Source organism: Charadrius vociferus, unplaced genomic scaffold (assembly GCF_000708025.1).
Source record: "Charadrius vociferus isolate BGI_N301 unplaced genomic scaffold, ASM70802v2 scaffold78, whole genome shotgun sequence".
In the NCBI taxonomy this organism is placed as follows: Eukaryota; Metazoa; Chordata; class Aves; order Charadriiformes; family Charadriidae; genus Charadrius; species Charadrius vociferus.
Window position 1 is genome coordinate 382,562 of NW_009649927.1, and position 25,929 is coordinate 408,490.

Below are 25,929 nucleotides of genomic sequence, written 5' to 3' on the forward strand. Positions count from 1 at the left end.
CCAAGTTGGAATAAACAATTCGAGCAATCAGCTGTGCAGATGCATTGGCTTATTCTGCAATCTTTTTTCCTCCTCCTGAGTTTCGTGATCTCCAGTGAGGGCGAAGTGTTAAGAAGTAGATCCAGTTTGCAAAGCAAAAGCATCCAGTGTTAGCACGGACATCATACTCAGCAGCACAAAATCCGCACCTTCATAAAGTTTCACTCTCCTAGCATTCCAATCCAATTTCTGGTTGTACATATGTCAATCACTTCGTTGATAATTATAGGATGATGAAAACTGATATAAATCCTTGGTAGCTGACAATATATATACTTTTATATATTTATATTTCGAGTCCATCATAGAAAAGTTCATATTCAAATTACCAAGTACACATAGGAGAAAAAAAAACGTCAAAATGACACGTCTGTTTCTGGAAATGACAAACCATGATTTCTATGCAAATGGAGATTCCAAATGACCTTCTCCTAGTAATTTTTCCCACCCTCCCTCCCACACCCTGTTCCCCACAGGTGTTTCTTCAGATCCTTTTTTTATCATACATCAGTTGTTCCTAGAGTTAATTATCTGCTGTGCAAGTACATAACTGAAGACAGAAAGGAACCGTTGAAGTCTTCACACCAAGAAGGAATTGTGCTGCAGTCATGTTCTGTGACATCTTTGCAGTGCTCCAAGTCTCCTGGATCCCTGCTGTCTGCTTCAGCACTCTCCAACTTTCAGATAAAGGTGGAATACTGAGGTATATAAGTTCCGTGGAAAGTTTTAAGAAATACATCAGTAATTCAATCAAAACTTTGCCCAACGTCTATGAATCGAAACAGCATTTTGCTTCCAAGTCCTTCTACTGCTGCAGATTAAGTGTGAATTTCCACTGTTGTGACAAAGAAGGACTGCAGATCTCAACGGTGAGACCACCATTTTTGGCATTTCGGCTGTCTAGACAGAGGTTGCTGCCAACGTGCCTCAGTTTAGAATTGCTTTCAATTTGTTCCCATTTCTGGAAGAGAAAATACAGTTACTGAGCTAGAAAAACAGCAAAAGGATTAGTTCTACATCCTGTCCTTTGAAGTCTTCCTAGGCTTCCCTGGCTTGTGCTTAGGAAAGGTGTAAAAAAATGCAATAGTAGTACACAGTTTAGAAGATCCTTGAATAAAAGTATGTAAGCTATGGCAAGCCTTGCCAATACAACTGTTCTTTCAGCTAACACACTGCAATAGATACAGAATACACCAAATCATTTTCCTCTACTTCAGCACTTCTCAAGTATGCTGTCACACTACGTGACCTGTGTGAAACCTTCAGTCTAAAAGGAGGGCGGGGGGGGAATAAATCACAAAACCCGTCCACATAACACAACAATTCTGAACATAGAGAAGAAGCACAATCACTAAAGACAACTTTACAGAAATCCAGAAAGTTGTCAGACACCTTTCAATTATGCAGAAGACAATCAAATCTCTGCTGTCAGAAACCCTTTGCCCAAGGTAATGCCAAGGATAGGGTAAATCCCAAATACAATAGAGGAAACTTTCTAACATCCTCTATTTCTTACATGTTGTGCCTTTAAACCTTATCAAGGCAATCTTGCTTCCTCAGTTTCCTTTTCTGAAAAGTGGCAAGAATATTCTTCCTTCATCAAGGAATAGCATTTCAGTTATCTGTCTGCCAAAACTGAGATACAGAAGCAAGGAAGCTGGCAGACAATCAGAACCTATGACTTAGCAGAAAGAGATGAATTGTTATACCACTAGATCAAAAAAGACTCTGCAAATGAGATTTTTCCTCAGGCCTGGGAAAACAGATGAAGTTACAATGCTGCATTAATAAAAATGAACTGAATGAATCTAGTGCTGTTATAAACAGGTCACAGCTGAAAAGAAGAATGGAAAGCCAAACCACACTCTTCTGAGACACAGCCTACATAATCTTCAGACTTCACTGAATAAGACCTTTCAAAAATTCGTTGTGGAATATACATTCTATTTCAGAAAACAGATGTGGCAGTTGAAGACTGTTACACATCAATGCTGTTCGGTGAAACAGCGTTGGGATAAAATCTCTACATGTTCATAAAAGATTGTCACTGGCCTGTGAAAAGAAAAGCTTAGTACACAAGCTTATTCCTGCTGCTCTGCCCAGGTGTCGTGCATCCTAACTTTAGACACACAAACAACAGAAAGACAGAGTGAAGAGCAGAATGGATACAAGATATTGTTACCAGTGCATGTTCTTGCATTCTCATTCACAACCCTTGCTTTCCCCACTGTTTGCAGAGTGCATTCACAACATACTAACCTGTCTGCTGTCGTTTTCCCTGCAGCCCTGAAGTTTTATTAGTGAACCAGGTGCTCTGTCCACAACAGTAAGGCACAAATCCATGTGTTTCACCGACTTGTCCTTTGTTAAGGCCCATTCCTAGAAAAAGGAAGAAAAAAGGTGTACAAAATTGTGTATACTAACATATAAATAAAGCGCACATGCTATCTCTGCATATATAGCACAGGTTGAAATCCTGTAAATAGCTACGTATGAGCATTAGAACAGTTCATTGCTTCCCATAAAACAGGAGGGGAAAAAAGGCCCTCTTCAAACACAGTAATTCCAAGCGCTTCAGTATCCCCAAGTCAGCTCAGGGCTCAGCTGGCTGTTTGCTCCCTCTGCTGGCTTTACACAAGTACAGCGGGCAGTCACAGAGGACCTCAGGTTTAAAATATTTGTTCAAATACTTGTCCAGCTATATTTTTATTTATATGTGTGCGTGTGTGTGTATTCCACACTCCCCATATCTTCCATGTAGGACAGATTTATATATATGTGTATATATATATAAATAATTATGTATACAAAACCCCTAAAAGCTTGGTCTGCAGCATTACTGGCCACCACATGCTAAAAAAAGCATATGTACCGCAGTACAGTATTAAGAAGACCAGTTCTTAATATGATAGCAACCATCAGAAAGCAATACACAAGAGGCCCAGACTCAAGGGTAGAGGAAGAATATTACTTCCTATCCAAGGCATGATGTACAACATAATTTTCTTTAAATGCATTTAAATATGCAACTCAAACAGAAAGCAAAGAAAAGCTGTTCTATATATACTGTTGCCCAGCTTGTTTGATCTCAGCATCCTTCTACAGGGCCTGATCTCGCACTGACGTTCAGACTCTCACCATGCTCTTCTCCTCAAAGTTTCATCTCCAGGATCCAGATTGGTCCTCATTTGTCTAATTCTCCTTTGTGGAAGAAAGCTTATCTATCCACTAAAGCCACACTAATTATCTAAATCAAACCCTAGATACACACAGGGCCAAGTCTGGCTACATTTAAATGTTATTTTGCAAGCAATCAGTGTTTCAGAAAGAAATTAAATGACTAATCCCATCCCCTTTTTTTTTTTTTACTTCTTTTCTGATACCATAACTGAATTTTTGGCTTGCATAATCACTTTTAAACTCAGCAGATTTAGCGATTATTAAATTCCTTTGAGAACAGATGCTCAGGAAACAATCAGAACTTCTAACCCACGTGGTTACAAGTAACCGCCATCGTACAGGTAGCAAGCCGTTAGATGAGTACCATATTATGCAAGTACTAGAATAATGACAACTATGCAAAACAAAGCAAAGGCAGGAGAACTCTGTGTATCCCTTTATTTGTCTCCAAAACCCTTAAGCTGGATTTTTTCCTTTCACTCTCAATACATTAATCTCAGATGACAGCAAAATTACTTGCCTTCTCAGCTCTGTCCAGTTCATAAAATGTCAACAAGAATAATTAATAGCCACTTTTAACAACTTAAGGAATTAAGCAAGTTATTTTCAGGGCTTATCAGGAATTGTAAGTGACCCTGAAACAGATGGCCCCCTTATAAGATTTATACTGAATAGTGAGAGTTGAAAATACTGCCAGGGAAGTGGTAAAACTTGTGTTTGAAAAACCTACAGCCAGAGAAAGTTAGAGCCTTAAAAATATTGCTTTATACATCTTCACCCTTCCATCAAAATGCTGCAAGAGCCCCAGACACAACAGAAAACACAAAAGAAATTAACATATTTAAAAGCCAAGGGTACTGCTTCACAAAAGCTCCAAGCTCTGCTGCTGGAGACATCTGTGTGACAGCCCTTCATGGGACAAAACACAGTGTATAGATGCTTTCCTCCAGTGACCAGGAACTATGACGAGCTATAATGGAGATAAGATAAGCAAGTTCCACTGCATGAGGAGAGAAGCAAAGTTGCAAGCAACGTATGTGCTCAGGGCACAGGCTGGAAAAAGGACAGCTCTATGTAACAAATCAGGACATCTGAAAAAACTTGTGTCATAAATCAGAAATACGAAGTTAGTGGAACGTCACTAACCTGAAACCTTCCCCTTGCACCTAAGTGCATTTGGCTTTATCTTTAGCTCCTTATCATAACCCTACATATTTGTACATACCTGTCAAATACATCGCAATTTCTTCAGCCCTACACAGCCTATAATATCCGAGTACTCTTAATCCTACCCAACTCCCAAACTCTCTTGATAAGAATAGGTACGAAACACATAGTACACATTTAAAGACTCTGTTTTGTTCCCCCTCTTCTCCCATGCTGTTCATTCCTTCCAATCCAATAGGAATTCTGCATGGACATAAAACCTGGGTTTGACCCGTTCTGCCTCTTAATCTGCCTGCGTGGGTTCTCACAGGGACCTATTCAGAGCAAGTGTATGTTGCCTTGTCAAGGTCAGCTTCAGAGAAGAAACTACGTAGAAAAGAAGGTCAGATTCAGGGCAAGAGAATTTGAAAGAGGAAGATAACTTTTTGTATCTATGGAGAACATACATACTCAATGGCACCAGAAAATTCCAAGACTTCTACACCAAGACAATTCTGACACATCCACCCTTTCTCCTAAAAAACACTGTAGTGTTCTGAAAAGATGACTGCACTTTCATCACGGTAATAGAAAAAGCGTCCCGATATGCATTCTTTTTAGTGATAGGAAAAAGATGCATATCTCAAATGTATGATGCAATGCATTCAAATCAACATAGAATCATAGAATGGTTTAGGTTGGAAGGGACCTTGAAGATCATTGAGTTCCAACCCCCTTGCCATGGGCAGGGACACCTCCCACTAGACCAGGTTGCTCAAAGCCCCATCCAGCCTGGCCTTGAACGCTTCCAAGGATGGGGCCTCCACAACTTCCCCGGGCAACCTGTTCCGGTGTCTCACCACCCTCAGAGTGAAAAATTTCTTCCTAATATTTAATCTAAATCTCCCCTCTTCCAGTTTGAAGCCATTACACCTCATCCTAACCACTACATGCCTTTGTAAAAAAGTCCCTCTCCGGCTTTCTTGTAGGTACCCTTCAGATACTGGAAAGCTCCCCCGAGCCTTCTCTTCTCCAACATGATACATCTTCCAGGAAAAAAACTCCTTTATTTCAGTCTTCATCTGATTTTAGGGTTTTCCTCCCCTAATTTAAATCAGAGAGAGTAAAATTCTGATACTCATTTAACAGTGGATTTGTAATTGGTCAGCATTCTACTTTAACAGATGTACTTGAAGTATTAATCTTACATTTGATTTATAGTCAGGTTGATTCTGAAAATAATTTAATGACAAAGCACCACATAAAACAGTGAGCAAATATGCATAGATTTCCTGATAACTAAGTCACAACTGCATAAATAGATTCTTTGAAATAATTAATGCTCTCATTTGCAGATTTGACACATTTACAATTAGTTTAATAGAAGGATTAGAAAGGATTTGTTGAAACACTCCCTTTACTGTGAGAGAACAGGATTACGACATTTAGGCACCTCTGTTTTCTAGAAGCGCCAAATGGGGATTTGAGACAGATTTTTTTATACCCCGCTGCCACAAATTGGAAATGACTAATAGGGCATCACAGTAAAGCATTCTTCTATTTTGCTGACCTTAGGCAATACGCTTAATATAACCCAGATCTTTTCTTAAGTAAAAATCTCCCCCCCCAAAAAATCAAAACTACCAATTGTTGAAAAAAAGCTTTCTATACAAGTATAAAGCTCCAGGGAAGGAAGTCCCTGGCCTCTAGTGTAAAAGCAAATGTTAGAGACAAAGAAAGGGGAAAATCTGATGTACACTGAATGAATCTCTAAGCTCAGGTTCTAATCCCAAAAATGAAAAATTGTATTTGAGGAAGAAGTTATTTAGCCAATCTGTTACAACCACCAATCTGCTGATTTGGGTTCGTCTTCCTATCACCAGCACACAGTACCTGCTTGAGTTAAAAAGTTTAACTTTTTTTTTAATTTAAATATCACATACTGGATGTTAAATATCACATACTGTGGGAAGAATATTAATGGCATACAGACCTGGTTTCCCCCGGCATTATGACATTCATAAACTCCAACAACACCATCTGCAAAATGGCCCAAAGTGTCAAGGCAATTGGTACCCTGCTGCAAAGCCCCAAAAGCTATATCTTGATGATCAGGTACCCTAAAATAAAACCAGAAATAATCGGACCAAACATGAGTAAACTTGCAAGCTTAGGACAGAATACAGGCTTGTACCAAAGAATGAGGACGAACATACAAACTCAGCACAAAAAGCAAACTAAAGATGACTTAACATCATCATTTAAGGTCACTCAAGCTTAAATGCTATCAGTTAAGGTCATCAAGCCCCTTTGTTCTTTCAGCCTAGCTAGCTTGTGGCAGAAATATGACATCTTACATTTCTTCCAGATGGTTTTCACTGAAGTATTAGAAAAGGGGTTAGGAACTTTAAAAAAAAAAAAAAAAAATCAATGTTTTGCTGATATCTATTTTCTAATGGTTGCACATAAAGTATACTCATATAGTATGGAAACACTTAGGCAAATGCACTCAACAAAGTACAGTTGTGGGGTAGAGTCCATGAGTTCATGTCAAACAGTAAGGAAAGGACATATTAGCTCCTTTTAAAACTTCAGACTATAAGTGTAATAATTCAATCCAGCAGAATAAGCACACAAGACATGACACAGAGTAAGACAACATTACACTTAAACAACACTTATGGCAGCCCATTTTCCAGGAGAGCTTGCAAGATGTATTTTTTCTGACAAATTAAACAAAAATAAATATCCTTTGGCACTTTTAAGAGAAAAATAAAGAATAACTTTCTTCCTCAGCATCGTACTGGTTTATGAGACTCTTTAGTATGTGTGCTTTTATACGTGTTCCACTAGGGCTGTAATGGCTGGTGCTTTTGCATTCCAAGCCTAAATGTCACTAGCAGTTACCTGACTTTACTGACATGAAGTGCCCCCAGGAAAAACACGAGTATTCTTATAAGCCACACACAGTATCTTACCATTACACTACCAATATTAGGTTGACAGCAGACAAACTGGTTTTTAGACTCAGGTCTGACAGACATACTTATTAACGGGTTATTGAACAAAAACATTTTTATCCTTTCAAAAAGTATTTCTCTTCGAGGGTCTTTCATTAGTTAGGATACACTCATATTACAGAAACTGTTAGCAATGTTACCCTTTATTTCCCTCTTCTCCCACCACCCCCTCAAAAGTGAGAGATTATCCAGTGACTGAGATCAAGAAACAGAAAGAGCAGAAGACTCAGTTTCTTAGAGTCTTAAGCATCCATCTGCCTGCCAAACACACAAGGCCCTCTTGCCTGCTGACTCCCGTTACTTGTTCTGTACCGAGATTCAGTCTCCTCACTCAACTAAGCACATGCTTTGGTGATGGCAAAAGCTTTAAATGGATGGCAACAGGATACAGAACAATGCACTTTTCAGTAAACGGCTCGAAAGTAGGAGACTGACTTCAGGCTCAGACAGGTTGAGCCCTTTGGACACTGTTCTCTAAAACACCTGCTACTGTTGTTGCAGTAAGTAGAAAAAGAAAAAGGAGCTTACTAGGGGAAAAATGTCTCTTTAAGAATAGAACTAATAAAAACCAAAAGCAAATAAGCCTGCATGAGCCCGCATGAATAAATTAAAAAACATGCTTTACATTCTAGGAAGGAGAAAGAGAAACTGATGATTTCTGGGGAGGGCAAAAAAGAGAACTCCATGCAATCTCCAATTCAGCCAAAACTCACCGTAACTCAGGATAAACATTTTCAAGATACCATTTGAAGGGTTTGCAGCTAAGTCTCTTTCTGAGCTCCATTCGGCTTTGAATACTGGAGGGGAAAAAAAGAAGCAGTTCTCAAAGTCAGGCTGCTGTTTTCATATACATTAAGGAATACACAGAAAACTCAAGAACAGTAGAACTGTAGAACTGTATCTTAGAGAGATAACACATAAGAGCTAGCACTGCTTTCACCTCAGAAGGTGCTGTGTCATCAGGAATAAATGAATAGGGCAAAGAAGCACTTGTGACTTACTTGCCATAAGGTACATTCCTGGCTGAAGGCACTGCTGCATAATAGAAGTTTTTATATTCGTCCATCCAGACTTCTGCTGCCCTGCGTGTATTTCTAGGGACAATCATATGAAACACCCAGGTTATATTTTTTCTAGCTGCAATTAAACCATGTCATTTATCCTTGGGTTGATTTTAATCCTTCCTAGTACCACATAGTCAGCTGCCTCAAGCCATGCAGAAGATTCCCTATTAAAGACCCAAGTAACAGAAAACAATTAGAGAGTAACATAACTGAAATCAATGCATAAATAATGAAATTTATGTCTTTTCCACACTCATCACTGCTTCAGGTTTTTCATCCAGAATTTAATACACATCTTGGAGTTCTTTCTGCAACCTTCACAGAAGTTGCGAGGTTGTTGTTTGTTTGTTTTCTTTTTATAAGAGTAACTTGACAGAAGCCAAATTCAGTGAGTATCCACCTGGATAAGCAAGCTAATTGGAAACATAAAAATCTCAATAATTTGCAATATTTAATAATATCTTGTACCTTTCTGAAAACAGATATGCCAACATAGACATTCTTCATCCTATTCCTACCAGCAGAGCACTCAAAGCTCCAAAAAGACATAAGCTGTCACGACATTTAAGGCTATGAACCAAGCAAGTCTGCTGTAGCTGAGGTAACAGAAGAGATCCAATAATTAGAAAGTATTTTTCATGCTTTAAAATTGAAGAGAGATTAATTATTGCAATAAATGAAAAACACTAGCCCAAATTCTTTACTTCTAATCAAACACATCAACTAAAATTCCTGTATTTATGTAACTGGTGTGTTTAAATCTCCTTTTGGACTGCCAGAGGGTAATGCCTTTTACACGGAAGCCAGGGGATGGAAAAACTTGTTTACTTCTATTGTTGGTAATTTTATGCTTAGAAAATTAAGTCTTATTTCACCTGCAACTGCCATGCTCTGAACTTATTTTACATTTAGCAGTAAATTAATCTAAAGCAACTTGAGTAAACTCAGTCAGCCAATAACTTCTTTAATATGATTTTCCAATTCAAAAGATAAAAAAATAGCCAGGATAAAGCAAGTTCTTCTTGCAGGCTGCTGAGAAAGACAGATAGGGGGAACAAAAAAAAACTTACAAGACAGACCTCTATCGTTTTGGGTTTTTTTTGTTTGAGGATTGATTTTTTCCTTACAAAGATTCCATTACATTTTTTATAAGCAAAATCCCATTCAATCCAGATTAGAGAGCTATTCCAGCATATCTTCACCTGCAGTCTCTCAGGCCTGTGCGAGGGTCAGCCAGCCACTCAGCACCTGCCCCTGTTGCTTGCTCAGCAATCAGCTCGACTGCCCACAGGCCAAACGGATTTTGGTGGTGGGAGAGGAACTACTCCATTTGCCAGGGTTTAACAATTCCAAATGCAGCACACCTCCAAGGCCATAATGCATGCCCGCATCACGCTTCCCCAGGGATGAACCGTTCAGGCTTCGTGCAACACAAGTACAGAAACTGTGTAGATGCTGAGAACTGCCTAAACCAGTAAGACCCCAAAGGTGGCAGGAGGAACACAATGTAGGGTCCACTCAGCACTTAATGCTGCACCACAGTTAATGAAACCTAGCACTGAGTGATCAGAGGTAGATTTGCATGGAGCAGACTGGGGTCTGCAAGGTTTATTAGCTTGTCTGCAGTGGTTTATTAAGGCAGAGCATACCGGTCTAACAAATCCTGCCAGACAACAGCTGTATCTGCCCGCGCCATAGAGCCAGGAAGTGGTCTCCCCTCTCATGAAACAGGACTCCCAGACTTTCATCCAGAATCACCGATTTATTTTGGCTGCCAAAAGGCTGTGCATACTGCATAGTCAGCTAAAAATCAGACGCTTACCCAGAGCACTCCAGAACAAATTGCATACAGTCAAAGGACAGATGATGGTATAAGCTAATAAGTCCTGACTGCAAGACTAGCACAGATTCCATGTATCAAGTTGCTTGGCACCACGGTCCCACACATATATGATAATACCTGTATTACAAGGGTATCCAATTACCTTAGGTTTCTCATTCTCTCATTGCTAAAACTGATTTTAAGGCATTCTGTTACATTGGTTTGACAGCCAAGAAAGCTGACCGATGAGGAAACCTTCAAATATACAGCAACTTGTCAACGCCGCTTTCAAGTGATATGCAACTTTCCTAGGTCAATTCAAAAATAATTCCAATGAAACAAAGAATTCTAATGGCATGTCAGAATTTGACACAGCTGGACAGCTAAGGGCTCGGGTAATAAGCCACTAGCAGAGAAAGGTAGATCTGGAAAGGGATGTAAGTAGTGTAAGACAAGCTTCAGCTGTCCTCACCATTCAAGTACATGTGGAATCTCTTTTCAAAGACATTTTGAATACAAATGACTGGAAAACACAATGCAATTTTAAAAACTGTCACAGTAATTGTCAGGACATTTAAGTGATCAAATCACAATGATGATTTGACCTCACAACAAAGTCTAAAAGCTATAATCCCAGTATGAATGCAGAATCTTCAATCCCTGCTAATATGATGCATTTCTGATGTCCGCTGCATCCTTGCATGCATACAGCCACACCTTTTCCCTACTTTTCAGTTGGGTTATGTTTAAGTACATCACAAGAAAAGCAGCATCTTGGCAGCAGCCCAAGGATGAAAAAGCTGCAGAGGAGTGGGAAAACTGCACAATTAATATATTTATTTTTTTTTATTAACCATGCTCCTTGTTATGACATTGTCATTTTAAAACCTACCATGAAACTAAAACAGTTGCATCCTAAGCCTACAGAATACAGTTTAAATGAATGGTAGATCATTCTACCCCCTGATGAACACTATAAATACGTGAATAGAGATGTGATGTATTAAGATGTATATTTCATTGCTAGCTTTTGGTCTCCTATAAGTACTATTACTCATTTTTCACTGCAGCATAAAATACAGATCTCAAAGAACAGGGGACCAGAAAATTCCCTACTATATCTACTGGAAGAAACAAGACACTGACTTTATTTTAGCAAACAATTAAATTCATTAGAGTTATCTTAGTGGCATAACCAGTGTGGATGAGAAGAATTACACACTAAGGAGGTTCCTCAATCTAAAGTGAAACACAAGTCCAAGTATATTGGCATCTTATAACATTTTTATGAATTTAAGTACAGCTGTGCTGTGTTGCTTTATGTTAAACAGAGTTTGGGCTCCATACCCCTTCAAGGATAAACAAATTTATTTGCAGCTCTTAACCCACAGAACCTTTAGCTGAGACTTGTACTTCTTCAGCCCCCTGAGAATCAAGTTCAATTCTCTAAACCAAAACCTATGGTGATTCTTCAGGTACAACTGATAGAGCCTTGGTCAAAATGTCCACCGTACACTCCTGCTATACCTTCATCCATATTACTTGAACACTGTGAAAACGAATCAGAATTGCTATTTTCATTCCATAGAGGAGAAACTGAGGAAATAGCTCAGTATTTCAACTACTACTATATATTGTATAAACAGTAAAATTAACAAAATTAAATTAATCTAAGCCCTTAATACTGCAGTTTCTTAGGTCTAGAGAAAAAGCATTTTTAAGCATAGCACAGGAAAGGCAAATATGATATAGAATGAAGTTGCCAACAGGCTAGCACAAATGCCAGTATCGGTCTACATAATCATTTGCATATCACATACTGATCATGTATAAACAAAAAGCAAGCAAAGCATATTCATAACTTCATGTATTCTGGCTCTTAGTCAATGATGAAACTGTTTATATAAAACAAAGACTTAGAGAGTTGTGAAAATAAAGCCCCCTTTAAAACAGATAAACACAAAGTTATCAAAATTGATAGAACACCAAGCTAAGTATTTCCTTCTTTTCCAGATTCTCAGGCTGTGCCTACTAGAAGTTTCCCCTTTTTCAACTTTCAGGTTCTCATCTCAATCTGTACAGTCACCTCAAAGTAATTAATTTCCTTTTAATTAATATTTTACCAAACTAGATAGTATTGCAAATATTTCTAAAGAAAAAAATCCTTAAAATGAAATTACTGCCACCTGCTGATCATCTGAAGAAATCCAAAACACTGCTATTTAGCTGAAGACTTGACTTAATAGTTTACCTTGCAAACACGGTACCACTCCCACCAGGAAATGTGTAAGGATGCTGTTTGCGGAATACGTGACCCACTCTGCTGCAAGGGATGATTTCAAGGCTCCCGCCACACTGCCAAACTCTGAATGAGATCTCTGAAATACAAACACAAAAAAACAGACCAACGTTACAAAATACTGTAATTTTGTAGCATACTTACAGACAAGGCTTTTAGTAATTATTGCTGAGAACAATAAGATGGTTTTCTGAGAAATTCTAGGATAAACAAAGGCATATCTGAGCATTTTTTTATTCTCCGAGCTCAGGAGAAATAATCATATTAACTGGGAAGCAAATCTGTATGTCTTCTCTTATCTGAGGTTACCAAGATTACCCAAATTCATAAATCATGCTGCAATTTGCCAGAGTAAGTTAGATGTATATATACTATTACTGTGCTTTATTTAAAGGATAAGCAACACTAGGTACCCTTTACAGATAGATTAATGTTCTTATAACTTATAATAGAATTTTTTAGCGAAAGATGAAATAACACAGTGGACAAAAATCAAGGCATGATAAAACAATCAATAGATTCAAGCTGTTAACTTGTTATAGCAGATAACCAAACACTCCCAAACACTGGCCATGGAAAGAGTTATAGAAAGTTAATCTTTATTTGAAGACAGACTGAATAAAGATGCAACTTCTGTAAACTGAAGGTTATGGACAGTACACTTCTAAGCCAATCTAGTGAGCTGACCCAGCTAGTGAGGACAAGAAGGTCTAGAAATATTTATACACCTTTCTCAACTTAGACCTTTGACAGCAGAAGTCACCTAGTGCTGACAGAGAGCTTTTCCTCATTCATCCAAATAAGCACAGTAAGAAGGGTGCTTCCAGTAGCACTGTTTCAATTTTGATGATTCCCCTTTCAGTCCAGCAGCTGCTACCCGTTACTGAGTGCTACCTTTTGTTTCAAGCCTCTCCGTAGTCTTTCAGTATCTTTCCACAGATTAAAAATAATGATAATAATAAGCAGGTCAAACTTAAAGTCAGTGTCTACCTTTTATGACTTCTAAGTACCACTCCTTCACCCGGAGGCCTTCCTCCCACATACACAAAATAAGTCATAAAAATAGCATTACTTCAAAAAATAAATTTAAAAAACTCTCAAATTTAACAAACCAACCCCAAATGTTAGTGAGCATTCCTTCTTGATGGTCTATCCACATAAAAAGAAAAAAAAAAAAGAGAGGTGCTGTGATTTAAGCTGTTGACAGTGCAAGTTGACTTCCTTTCTCCTGAAAGGCCTTTGTTTTTAGAAGCATCATTTCCCTATTTGTTTTATTTCAGTGATAAATTCTGTTGCAGCAGGGCAAATCAGGCATATTCATGAATCCTAGACAGTCGACATAGTCCAATCTCCAGACAAATCATCCTCCAATTATATTGATGACAATATTGTCTTCGCTAGTAACTTATGGTCTTGATTTTCCAGTTGAATTAACATGGGAAAATAGGCAAAAGTATTTTTTAAAGCAACTGAACATGACATTCTCTCTGTACATTTTTCACAGCATTGACTTCATTCTTACACCTCTTATCTTGAACTTAAAATGATAAGAATCACAGTAAATCACTGGTCATTGCTTCTATTAAACAAGTTAGTAACAAAAACAATTCTATGTTTCTACCCGAATAAATTACACATAGCTAGAAGAGTTTATGCTTTCCCATATCTAGCTCAAATTCGGTCCCATACTTCTCAAATTGTGAAAGCAGAGGAGTAGTTTTCTTGTACCACTTTGAAGCATTATTTATGGAGTTTTGCTAGAAAGTTCATCGTTATTAGTCCAATGTGAGGGGATGCTGCACTCAGTGAGGACAGCCTTGTGAAAGAAGACAGGGAGATCTGATCAAAGATAAAGGCTTTTGCATTAGACAAGCAAGTGCAGACTAAATGCCTGAAATCTAGTACTATACTTCTTTAAGCATTAGGAAATAAATGCCTCTGAAATGACGTAAAGTGAGATTCTGGTTAAAAATGAAGGTCAGTATGCCTAAGTATGCAGTATGCCTAAAGCTCTCTCTTTTTTAATGATTCATTTGAAGGTTTAATCCAAAAAGTCACTGTCATCTCTTGAATGTATGTAGGCATTGAAAAAATATTTTTGTTTAAGAAGTAATTTAGAAAGATCTTGTGTCAACTTTTTTCCTTGTTCATCGCTTCCTCTACTCTGTACATTAATGTGATTAATCCTCCCTCCATAAATTCCCAGAAATGTAAACCTACATGTATACTTTCCAGCACCTTAGATTCTGAAGATTCTCAAAAAAAAGTGAAAATGATGAAAAATAGCTCTTTGGGAAAGAGAGCAAAGGACTAGTAAATAGGCAGAAGCAAACTAATTCTTATTTGCACCAACATGGCTTCTAAAGCCTGCATGGATTTTTAAAGAAAAAGGAATTTACAGCAACTAAAACTTAAAAACACCCCACAAATTCCCTTAAGACATCTTTTTTGCCATGCTCAAACAGCGGGAGAAGTGTTACCATTGTAACAATTTCAGCAGACAGTTTTTCATTAAAAAGGCATAAACAGCATGCCAAACGTTCTTCAGTTGCATGAGATTATGTTATACCTCTCAACAGATTTGCTCCTTTTATTGTAGTGTGTCGTCAACATAGAAGACAGGGAATGTCTTACTTGCTCCCCGATTCTAGCAAAAATTTGAAGAAAAGCCTAGGTTTTCAAACTAGACCAAAACCTTCTAATAGTCCATCCAATTCTCCAGTGTACTCCAATCCTCCAAGGCTTATCAAAAAACATTGTAAAGATTCTGAGAATTAGAGTTTAGGAACTCAAGACAAGACTGAACAACCTTGATCCATGTTTTGTATAGCAAGCACATCATCAGTCACATTTAGCAGCAAACTAAAAATGCACCTTATCTTCATAGCAAGAGCTGTCTCTTGGCTAATTTAGGGGAAATAGTGCAGGTCCATCTTGAAATTTGTGAAGTAGAGACTATACAAAATGAACAAAGTGAACAAAATCTCATATAACAGCTGCTCTGTACACACTTGAAGGAAAAAATCCTAAGTTTTATAGAGCATAGATGTAACATATAGAATTATTTTTCAAGTCTATCTAGCAGGTTATTTGCATCAAACATCAAGCCGCTGATGCAGAGATATGTTTGAGAGTAAAGAGGCCCGATGAGCGTGCATGTTGAATTTTAAACTGTACATCACAGATTTCCAGTATCTGGTGCACGTGTCATTTATTGCCAATAAAATCATACGCCACGTGATTTTTACTCATCTTCAGTTAGTCTGGCAGCTATAAAAAAAATCATTAACTGTCTGCTGTACTGACTGACTTTGCCTTTTCAGGGAGCAAAGGCACCCCAAAGTCTCCATCTCCTCCTTCCCATGGAAGAGGGGGAACAGAATGCAGCAGGAGCAACACAAACAGCTTTTTGCATGCAGCCTTCTCACCTTGAGTGAGGAGCTGTTGCTTGTGCCCTTTCCTGCTATCAAGGCCTCAATTATCAAAGCAGCTGCTAAATTTTCAGAAAAAACTTGGTCATTCAAGTACACGCTTGCAGCTAATGTTTAAGCACTATGTTTAAGTGCTCTAGTGGCAAAAGAGTTTTTTCAAAGTGAATGCAAGTATTGCTGTAGCAAGTTTATCCAATGACTGTCCAGGACATTTAAAAAATGAAAAATTATTATATTCATATAAATAAAATTTAGCAATATACAGCCATAGTAGAGAGAAAACAGAAACACAAACTAATTGTTCAAAATACATAAGAACTTTCTTCAAGTATTACATAGGAAGGCTTTCAAGTTCCTTACAGGACTGTTAAACATTTGGTTACCATGTCTCCATACTTTGTGTGCTGTATACAGCAGACATTTACTTGTAGGCCAAGCACATGCATATATCAGTAACTCAAAATACGCCTGGATTTATACAAGTTCAAGGTATTTTAGGATTTTGCAGCTAGCACGTGCAGTAGAGAAGTTTCTATCCTTAGAACTGGTCCTAAAAACACACTACTTAGAATGTCTGAGATGCATCCCTACCCTTAAAAAAAACTAAATTAATGACAGACTGGAAGTCTTAAGAAGTTGTACAGTTCTGGGCCTCCTAAATCTTTTGTGTTTGAATACAAGTATACTAGTCTTAACTGGACAAAAACTTTGTACAATACTGTAATGCAAAGCACCAAAAAACCTACTAAAGCCAGATCTAACCACCAGGTCAAAGAAGGAATGGCTAAAGCACAATGACTAAAGCTAAATCCTACTCACTTAAATATCTGAAAATAAGGAATTACAACAAAAATGCCTTCTCAACCATAATTATCCTACACGGCTAAAGTAGGGGTTTAAAATTAAAAAATTCACAAGGTTTAGATGCCAGGTGGTATAGCATTATTAATGTTAAGAAACAGATTATTCTTCAGTCAGCCAAGTTCCAGTTGATTTCTTAAGGTGTATGTAAGAACATTAAACTCATTAACTCCTGTGTTCTACTTTTTATGATTAAATTTCAGCAACTTCTTAAAACATGCCTTAAATTGTCAGCATTTAAACATTGTATTTTAATCAATAACTTTAGATAAGGATGTGACTTTTAAACAAGATAGCATTTTGGAAGTAATTGCCTATCTACATCCTGTATTTTTATTTTTTTTGTTTTATCAGCCAACTTCCATTACAAAAACTTCACGGCTTAATGAATAAATACTTTTATTCTCTCATATTTACATTGTAATTCCTACCTTGGTTTTATCCTTTAATTGAAATAAACATTTTGGATTTTGCCAATAATGTATGTGAAGTTTTAATCCTCTAAAAAAATCTGGTTTTAGCCCTTTTCACACAAAAATCAAGGAAACCGTGACGGTAAAGGCAATGACAAAACCTGCTTTCTTTCAAGAGTGATCCAAAGGTAAATAATATACATACCTAAGTTTTCTCCACCCCAAACATCCATCATCATGTCGTACTTCCCTAGTTCTTCAAAATAGGATTTGTCCATCACAAACAACCCTCCAGCTATCATGGGTGTCCTAAATAAACAAGAAAAAATAAATTAAATACTTACAGAACCATGAACTGGGAGGTCGTTATTATCTGCACATCAAGGTTAATACCTCCTTGACAAAATTTGCAATGCTTTCAAATGCAACCAATTTTGCATCTATCACTTCAAATGTTGTCTGCACACATTTCTACAGCATATATAGTGCTATGACCAACTTCTGAGGCAGTTTCCAAATCTCCATTTGGCTCACAAGTTCCTTATGTAAAGGGTGGCAATTTGTGCCAGCAATAAAACATTAAAACTGATGCTGTATCTTTAGTCCTCGAAACATAGCAACTTTAAACAAAGTGACCTCCACATTTTGTTAAGGGGAAATAATCTACTAGTGTGCTTCAAAGTATTTTTTTCAAATACAATTTACTTCTGAGAGTCCCATAATACTACATAAATATGAATGAAATTTCAATCTTAATGAAAGCTATAGTAAAGATCCCCTTTCAGACTCAGAGAAGATGATTTCTAACTTTGTTCAGCTGCAAACTACAATCTATTAAAGGGAAAAGTGATGGTACAGACATACTTTATGGGAGCAACTGGATTTCCTTGCCGTGCTCTTCTTTGCTCTGGTGTCATGTAATCCCACTTGAACACCAGGTTCCAATCAAAACCTTCAATAAAAAAAAAATTAGAGTAAGATGTTAAATAGATTATAATCATCATTCAACTTGTAGTAACATAATGTTAACTGAAAACACTGAGAACTGTTATTTAAATTAAAAATTTAAACTTGTACAAACTTCTGGGTGGAAAACAAACAAGTAGGAGTCCAGATGAAAGGTAAAGAAGTTGAAAGGACAATAATAAAAAAAGAAGAGTAATCTCAAGCACAAAGTAACTTTGATTTCTCTTGTTGCCATCTAGTAAGTAAGAAACCCAGTCAACAACTGACAAAGCAAAAGCCTTATACATGAATCCTATGTCTCATATCCTTACATCAAATAGTACACCATATGAAGATCTCCCAGCCATTTCAAATGCTCCCAGTCTTTACTGTACAATTGCATTTCAACTCTTACCAAAGGATCACATATTTATGTTTACACAGTCTTTAGGCAGTACTCTTGGTACTCCTCTATCAGTAGAGGTTTTGTATCGTGAAGGTCACAACAGGTTATGTAGCTCCCACTTATTAACATTCATTTGACTTTCTGCTTTCCCACTGCATACTTTAAGTGCATCATTTTTTAAATCTGAGGCAAGCACTAGAGCACCAAAATCTAACTTCCCTTATGTATGTACATATGTATGTGTACACACACAGCAACAGCTGGTCTGGTCCTTTTGTGAATTAAGCACAGAAGCACATAAAGATCACTACAATAGAGAAGACCAATAGGTGACCTACAGCTTTCTACCTGACAACCATTTGAATTAACTCCTTTAGGCAACAATACACAGCTGGTATAAGACAACCTTCCTATAGGAAATGTTTTCATAACAGTTATGCCCATAAGCATGAACATCTATTAAAAAACTACCAAAGGTCCATAGCCCTCTCCCAGTACACCTAGCAAATCAACCATATACAGACTGCCTGCTGCCAAACGCATTTAGAACCTATGAGGTCATATAATGAATGATTTCCAGATTTCTGGTGCACAGATGTCAATAGTTTTCTCCAGCATAAAGATAAAGCTATTTCTTTGTGGGGCAGTGAGGAAAAAGCTAAGGTAAACAGATAACAATTACAGTCCTACAAACTGTCTGTCTGCATCCATAAATATGTATAGTAATGATTGATGCAGAGAGTTGAAAACAGTTTTCATTTTAACTCACAAGGTATTATCATAAACACAATACAGAAATTATCCTGAACAGTCTTTACAGCACGCATGCCAACTCTTTCTCTCCATGTTTGAGTATTTCATGAAGTGTTGCACTGTAAAAATGAAAGACCGTCTAACTACTCCAAGTAGCAAAACAGTAAAATGGTTACAAACGTTAGTACTGCAAAGCCTCCAGGACGAAAAGTAAAATGAGCTCCAATATTTCCATGCAGTTAAAAAGTCACATTTCCTCATACATACCCAGCAAAATTACTTGCATCTGCGAGAACCTGAAAATACCTACTGTTCTCTGGCAGAAGTGGTAGAGATAGAGTTACGTATACTCCAGTGAACACAAGGGGTCTCTTTTGAAACACAGCACTCTGTTACAAACTCTGAACAAGTGTATAAGTTGTCTACTCATAAAACCTGGTTTTCCATCTCCATTTTCCACTGACTCTGGGAAAAATCCGCACTCAATGAGATAATATCAGTAACTCTGTAAAAGGAGTATTTTTAAACACAAGTGCATATCCAATATGAAATTCTATCCGGTGTAAACTGCATCATAGGCATAGTCTAAATTATTAGATCTCAGTTAACTACAGTTTATTCCAGTAATTAAAGTGTTTCTTAGGGCAGCATAAACATTTTTGCAAATCCCCCCTCAAAAAAAAGATTGTAACATGAAGTGCATGGATTTAGTATTAGCCAGACTTGGGAAGTAATTCAGGCCAGTCTGTTTTTAAAAGTTTGTAGCATTTGCTAGGTTGCTTGTCTTGGGTGATTAAGCCCTTTGAAAACAGACCAGGCACAAGTGCTGTCCCAGCTGTCTCAACTCTCCATGCTTCAGCCACACAGATACTGTATCTAAAGCTGAAAGCATAGTTTGGTCTCCGTGTTTAGACTTGGCCCCAGTGAAAGCATCCCATAATGCCAAATGCTGTAGTGCCTCTAACATGGTAATCTGTCCTCTGGGACTGAAAAGAAATATATTATTCATGTTTCAACAGACCCCAAATAGCTTTAAACACTGGTATGTGCAACATTTCTATTGTTAAGATTAAAAAAGAGAGCGCCTCTCACTCCTCAGTCCAGAAGTATGGAGACCCCATGCACTTTAAAAAAAAATATATCTATTTCTATTGTGTGCAAGCAAACAAAATGAGGACTAAAAAGTAAAAATTTTTTACATTCCAAAGATGAAGCATGAAAAGCAATAACAAGTGAAACAATCTCTCAATCTCTCCTACTTCACTTGGGAAGAATTAAAGAGCATGAACCCTGCAGGAGCCAATCGAAGGTTTCAATGAAAGAATTCCTCCTCCTACTGCAGACAACAATAAAAGCCACATAATGGTATAGAGATTTCCATACTCAAGGCATAATGAATAGATTGGGTAAAAGCTCTAGGGTTTTAATAAAGCTGGCACACAGATAATAGCACAGAACTATCCATTAGCATACTGTGAATATATGCACTGTAGGTGTTATTTCAGAACGTTAATTAAAAGGATATACAACCTCTCACCTCCAGATCACTGACTGGAAATTGAAGCATATGTGACATTATGCAAATATTGCTTTTATTTTAGTCTACGGGAACAATGCTTGGTGGTCAGTTAGGGACCAGTAACTGACAGAACAAGCTCAAAATTGTTTTTTTCCTTCCTCACTCATTCAGGAAAAGCTGAAACACTGTGGGAACAGCACTGCATAATTTCTATATTGTGGCTCACCTTATATCTTTGTACAGACAGTTCAGTTTCCAGGGTTGTGGGAACAATTATTTCAGGGGAAAAAAGGGGCAGGAGGGGGGCACAGAACAGCTATTTTAAATGCTAGATTCTTGTTTACAGTGAAAAAAAGCAAGGGGAGGACTTTTTTCTCTTCTTCTTTTGAAAGCTTCACAAGTCTTTTTACTATTTGCTGTCAACAGTTTACACTAGCTAGAAATAGTGAAACTGTACTACTTCTAAACTCAATTTAGCAGGAAGTTTTGCAACTGTAAGGTATAAATACTACAAATTTTCAAGGTCACATGTTACTCTCTTCACAATTACAGGTCATGGCTAACAAAAACATTTAATTTTTTAAACACATTCCAAAGCTTTCTGCTTATTCAGAAGAGCTAAATTTTGTAAGCAAACCAGCATCCTGAAAAAAACTCATAGGCACTGCATTGCTGATGGGCTTCTAAGCTAGAGAGCAATTAAAGCCTATCTCATCTAAAAGGAGTATCTTAAGCTCTGGCCATAAGCTGCTTCCGACACATTTACACAATCCTACAAAGATTGGAGTGAGTACTGCACATTGGAAAAAGGCAGCATAAACTTGTAAGAATTAGTATCATAAAGATGAACTGTTTTAAAGCAGAAGACAATAAGGCCAATTAAAATTCAAGCCTAAAAAAACCTGACCTATAGAACTTAAACTAGATGTACGAAAGGGAAGAACAGTACGTTAAGTGCCCATTCCACAATTGCAGTGATTATGAGCTTTGATACTTGATGTCTTTTTTTAAAAAAATTTGTATTCCAGTACAGGTACATACCGCCTTTTAAATCAGCTGACGCCCCCACGTACTGGAAGTTGTCCATATTAATTACATCAATAATAGGAGACACAACTCTGGTCTTGTCCTAAAATAAATATTAGAAAGTAATATTGAAATAATGAAATCAATATATAAAGGTTCAGGCAGGATGAGATGTTGAACAGTTCGGCAAGATTTCATCAGCATGTCTCCCCCGGCTCTCCCTTCAACCTATGGCTCTGGAAGGCCAGTGCTGTGAATAGCATTGCTCAGCACTGCTTCAGAAAGCAGAAACCACACGATATGGCTGGGAATCCTCTTTCTATTCTAGGCTGCTTATACTCAAGTAATCCCCCTCTTCTGACTTGCTCCTGAAGAAGGCAGCAAACTTGTAGTTCTAAAGGCAGTTAAGCAAAGAGTACTTCCATTCTTAGTTTTAAAACTAGCTCAAAGACCAGGAGTATCCAGGCAATTCATATTTTCCGCAGGAAATCTCTAGCTGCATAGTATTCTACGGTCTTATTATTTCAACCTTTAAGGAAGACTTAGGCCTTTCTACGATCACAAAAGTCGGAGGTTAATGCTAACCCTTTTTACGCTAGAGGAATCACACTTCACAATCAGTTACTTAGATAGGAAAGAGCACCCCACACTAATGAATGCTATTAATCTCCAGCAACCAAGATTCCAGTGGTACAGATATCACATTCCTCTGTCCAACCATGGTCTCATATACTACTCAGAGCAATATTAATTACCTTAGCTGATGTTTTTGGCAAAATAGTTTAAGAAAAAACAAAAATCTTTCCAACAACTCCACACACACCATCCAGCAGGATCACAAGACATCAGTGCTCTAAAAAAAGACTCAGCTAATATTAGAAATGCAATATCATGGTTAAGCCAGTTTGTCTCCATGAATTATTGGGGGGGGGAGGGGGGAGAGTTATATTTACACACTGAAGCATAACTTCTATGGTAGTTTGATGGAACATTTTTGCTTGAGTTCAAAATAAAAGTTTGAGTTCCACAATTTAACATCATTCAGAGAACACAGATAACTTCACTACAGTGTATTGCCAAATGTGTGAATAAAAAAAAAATATTTTCAAACAGGAGATATTTTGGTAACTCTGTTATAAACAGGTCTCAGTTAAAAAAAACATACCAACCTAAACAACTTAATTTTAAGAATTTATTTAATACATATATTCTAACCAAACTAGTATGAAAATAGCTTGAGCTCATAACAAGAGACTTAAAAGCTACTCTTCTAGTCAAATGCTCTGCTTGGTCCAATAAGGACATTAAGAGTCAATAAATGAAAATGGGTGTTTAACTGTTCAACCTGTGCTGATTTTAATAAGCCCAAATTACATAGTTGGCATTTAGTAGGTCATCCTGCCCAAGTGAACAAAAGGTCACTAAATTCCCTATCAGCCAAAAGGAGAATCCAAGACAATCCAAACAGAAGACTAAGCTAAAAGCTGAAGACTCATTACTGATTTCTATATTCCTTTTAACTATTACTGCAGCTATACTACCCAGGCCAAATATCTGCTTTTATGAGGATGTAATATAAAATCTAATCAGACCTGCTACTAAGTATTAAATAGCTTGGTCTAAAGCAAACTAAACCCAGACAAAAAAGACCAACCTGTCCTATTCCCCTATCAATCACATCTTTAGCTCCGTTTCTGTTAGCTGTAGCCCCAGATCCATGTTTTTAATGGCAAGCATACAGTTTTGCTAACTGTGTTGTACTTGGGAGGCAATTACGATTTACTGCATCTTAACTACAAAACACTAACTGTGTTTGTGTGCCCTCCTACACCACTAAAGCACTTCAGATGCACCCATGACCTTATTCTAGGCATTCTATATACAGTGATAGAATTAGAAAATTCCTTTATTTAAAGACTGATGAGACAGAAGATACCCAGCTTATCCAGTTATTCACAATACATCCATCAGCATGAAATACAAAAATGAAAACACCCTTCCTTTCTTTCTCCTTCTTTCCTTAGCTGAAACTGAGACAGCTTATACATCTATGCCCATCTCTAAAAGCCGTTTCTGACAAAAATTTGCATTTTCTCAAACGGCACAGTTGAACATGGCACTTGGCACAGTTGAACATGGTGGAAAAAGTTGCCCAAGCTACCAGGTGTCACGTTAGGTAGACCTTCAGTTAGGCTTCAACTTACCTCTACTGTGCTGAGTAAGCAGCTATCATGCTGTCTCTATGCCTCTGGGATTTCCTCAGGCTTTTACTGCCGGTCCGATTGGTTCTGTCAATATCAGTGTGGCACCTCAACAACACCACTTGCTACACCTAACGTATTATTTAAACAACTTATAGTTGTTTCTCCAACAAATACCCAGTTTGTGAGCATTCAGATCGATGTACAACCATCACTTTGTTAGCCTGAAAACATGCTGTTCCTTCCATGATTTGAAATTATACATTTGCCTAGCAGCAAAGCAGACAGACTTGGACATTCTTAAGGTGATGCTTTGCAGGGCACTACAAAGTTGTTAATGCAGAGACTGCTAAAAAGAGCTTGTGGGTCTCCAAAGTACAGGGAGTTCATTCACTTAAAATATTAAAAAGCAGCTGCTCCCTTTAAATTTTCCTAAAGCCAGATACTTATTTATCCATAGTGGTTAAAGTAGAAATCTGATATGCATTTTAGAAACCAAAACACAAGCAAAAAGGTACTCTTCTTTTTGTAGTCTCCTGTTTCATTCTGAGGGGTTGACACCATAACTTCTAATGGAACACACAACTGGAAAGCCACGTGCTTCTTGGTGAGGATAATGGAAAGAAATAGCCTGTGAATACTGCAAGTTTGCAGTGGCTGGAAATTTGTAGCAGAATATTTCATTTTAATATTTCATAAGGAGTTTATGTATGCTCTAGAGAGTTCGACTATTACATATTATTCTCATAAACTATCAGAAATTATCCTCAGGATTTTGCATACATTGCTTCCTTCCCCCTCTAAAATTCTCAAGACACTTCAAAGATTAAGCTTCGAAACATTTCTAAGAGAAAATATTTATAATTTCTCTTTTCAGCATTGTGCCAGTTAAAGGTTGACTCATTCAAGGTCACAAAATACAAGGCAGACATGAGAGAGGAATACACATCTCAATTCTTAATCTTAGTTCTTTCTTCCTTTTAAGATCATCTTTGTTTAAAAATACTTTCCTAAAAGCATTATAGGATTTACAGCTATGCTATGAAAACAGATTAGTTCAGTTCTGCACCAGAATCTTCCAATTTTTATTTTTCTCATATAACTAATGTATTATAAGAATAGAACATCAAAGTGATTAGAAACTGGAAATGGAAAAAGCCAAGTTGACAAATGTTCATGAAATAGCTAGAAGTTACCAATGTTTTCAAGATTGTGTATACTTATTACTACGTTGACATTTTGGGAGAATCAAAGGGTTAAACTCCACTGGCTCATCATTTAATCTCCCTTAACCAATGCACACACACAAAAAAAAATCTAAAGACCATAAAAATGTAGCCTTAGGGAATCAGGCAGAAAGCCATTGTTAAGGAAGGAGCAAAGAAGGAGAAGATATACTAGCTCCAGGTTACACAGGTATCTGTCCATTCTGAACTCTAAAATATTCACCTTGTATGTGTATTGCTTCTGCTTTAAGCCTTTGCTCAAATTCCTGAAGAAAAATCCCTAGCAGTGTCAGACCCTTCTAGGAATGCTAAACAAGTATGGTCAATAGACAAAGATACCCTAACCAGGAAACCATCTTAAAGAAGAAAACTGTGGGATGGATCATTCTTCAATTGAAGGGGAGAGCTTGATGCCTCAGGAGCTCCTGACAAAAGCAAGAGGTCAAAGAAACAGCTTTCTAAAGTGGTTACAGCACATCAGATAGAGTATTGTAGAAAAAAAATGATTAAATTCAGACAGTTTCTTGGAAGCCATAAATTTTTTATAGCTTAACACACACAACTGATCTCCCAAAACT

General features: G+C 37.4%; 1 protein-coding gene across 1 annotated transcript in view; it reads right to left on the minus strand.

The window, feature by feature from the left end:
- Positions 1 to 342: 342 nt before the first annotated feature.
- Positions 343 to 25,929, minus strand: part of GALNT2 (polypeptide N-acetylgalactosaminyltransferase 2) — a 44,557-nt gene continuing 18,970 nt past the window's right edge. The window contains exons 7-15 of the mRNA XM_009891133.1: positions 21,940 to 22,027; positions 18,140 to 18,227; positions 17,481 to 17,584; positions 12,523 to 12,649; positions 8,387 to 8,479; positions 8,099 to 8,182; positions 6,359 to 6,485; positions 2,299 to 2,418; positions 343 to 1,000 (exon numbers count right to left, since the gene is read on the minus strand). Of these exons, the coding sequence (XP_009889435.1) occupies positions 845 to 1,000; positions 2,299 to 2,418; positions 6,359 to 6,485; positions 8,099 to 8,182; positions 8,387 to 8,479; positions 12,523 to 12,649; positions 17,481 to 17,584; positions 18,140 to 18,227; positions 21,940 to 22,027 (987 nt within the window). The 3' untranslated portion in view covers positions 343 to 844. The remainder of the gene's footprint in view (positions 1,001 to 2,298; positions 2,419 to 6,358; positions 6,486 to 8,098; positions 8,183 to 8,386; positions 8,480 to 12,522; positions 12,650 to 17,480; positions 17,585 to 18,139; positions 18,228 to 21,939; positions 22,028 to 25,929) is intronic.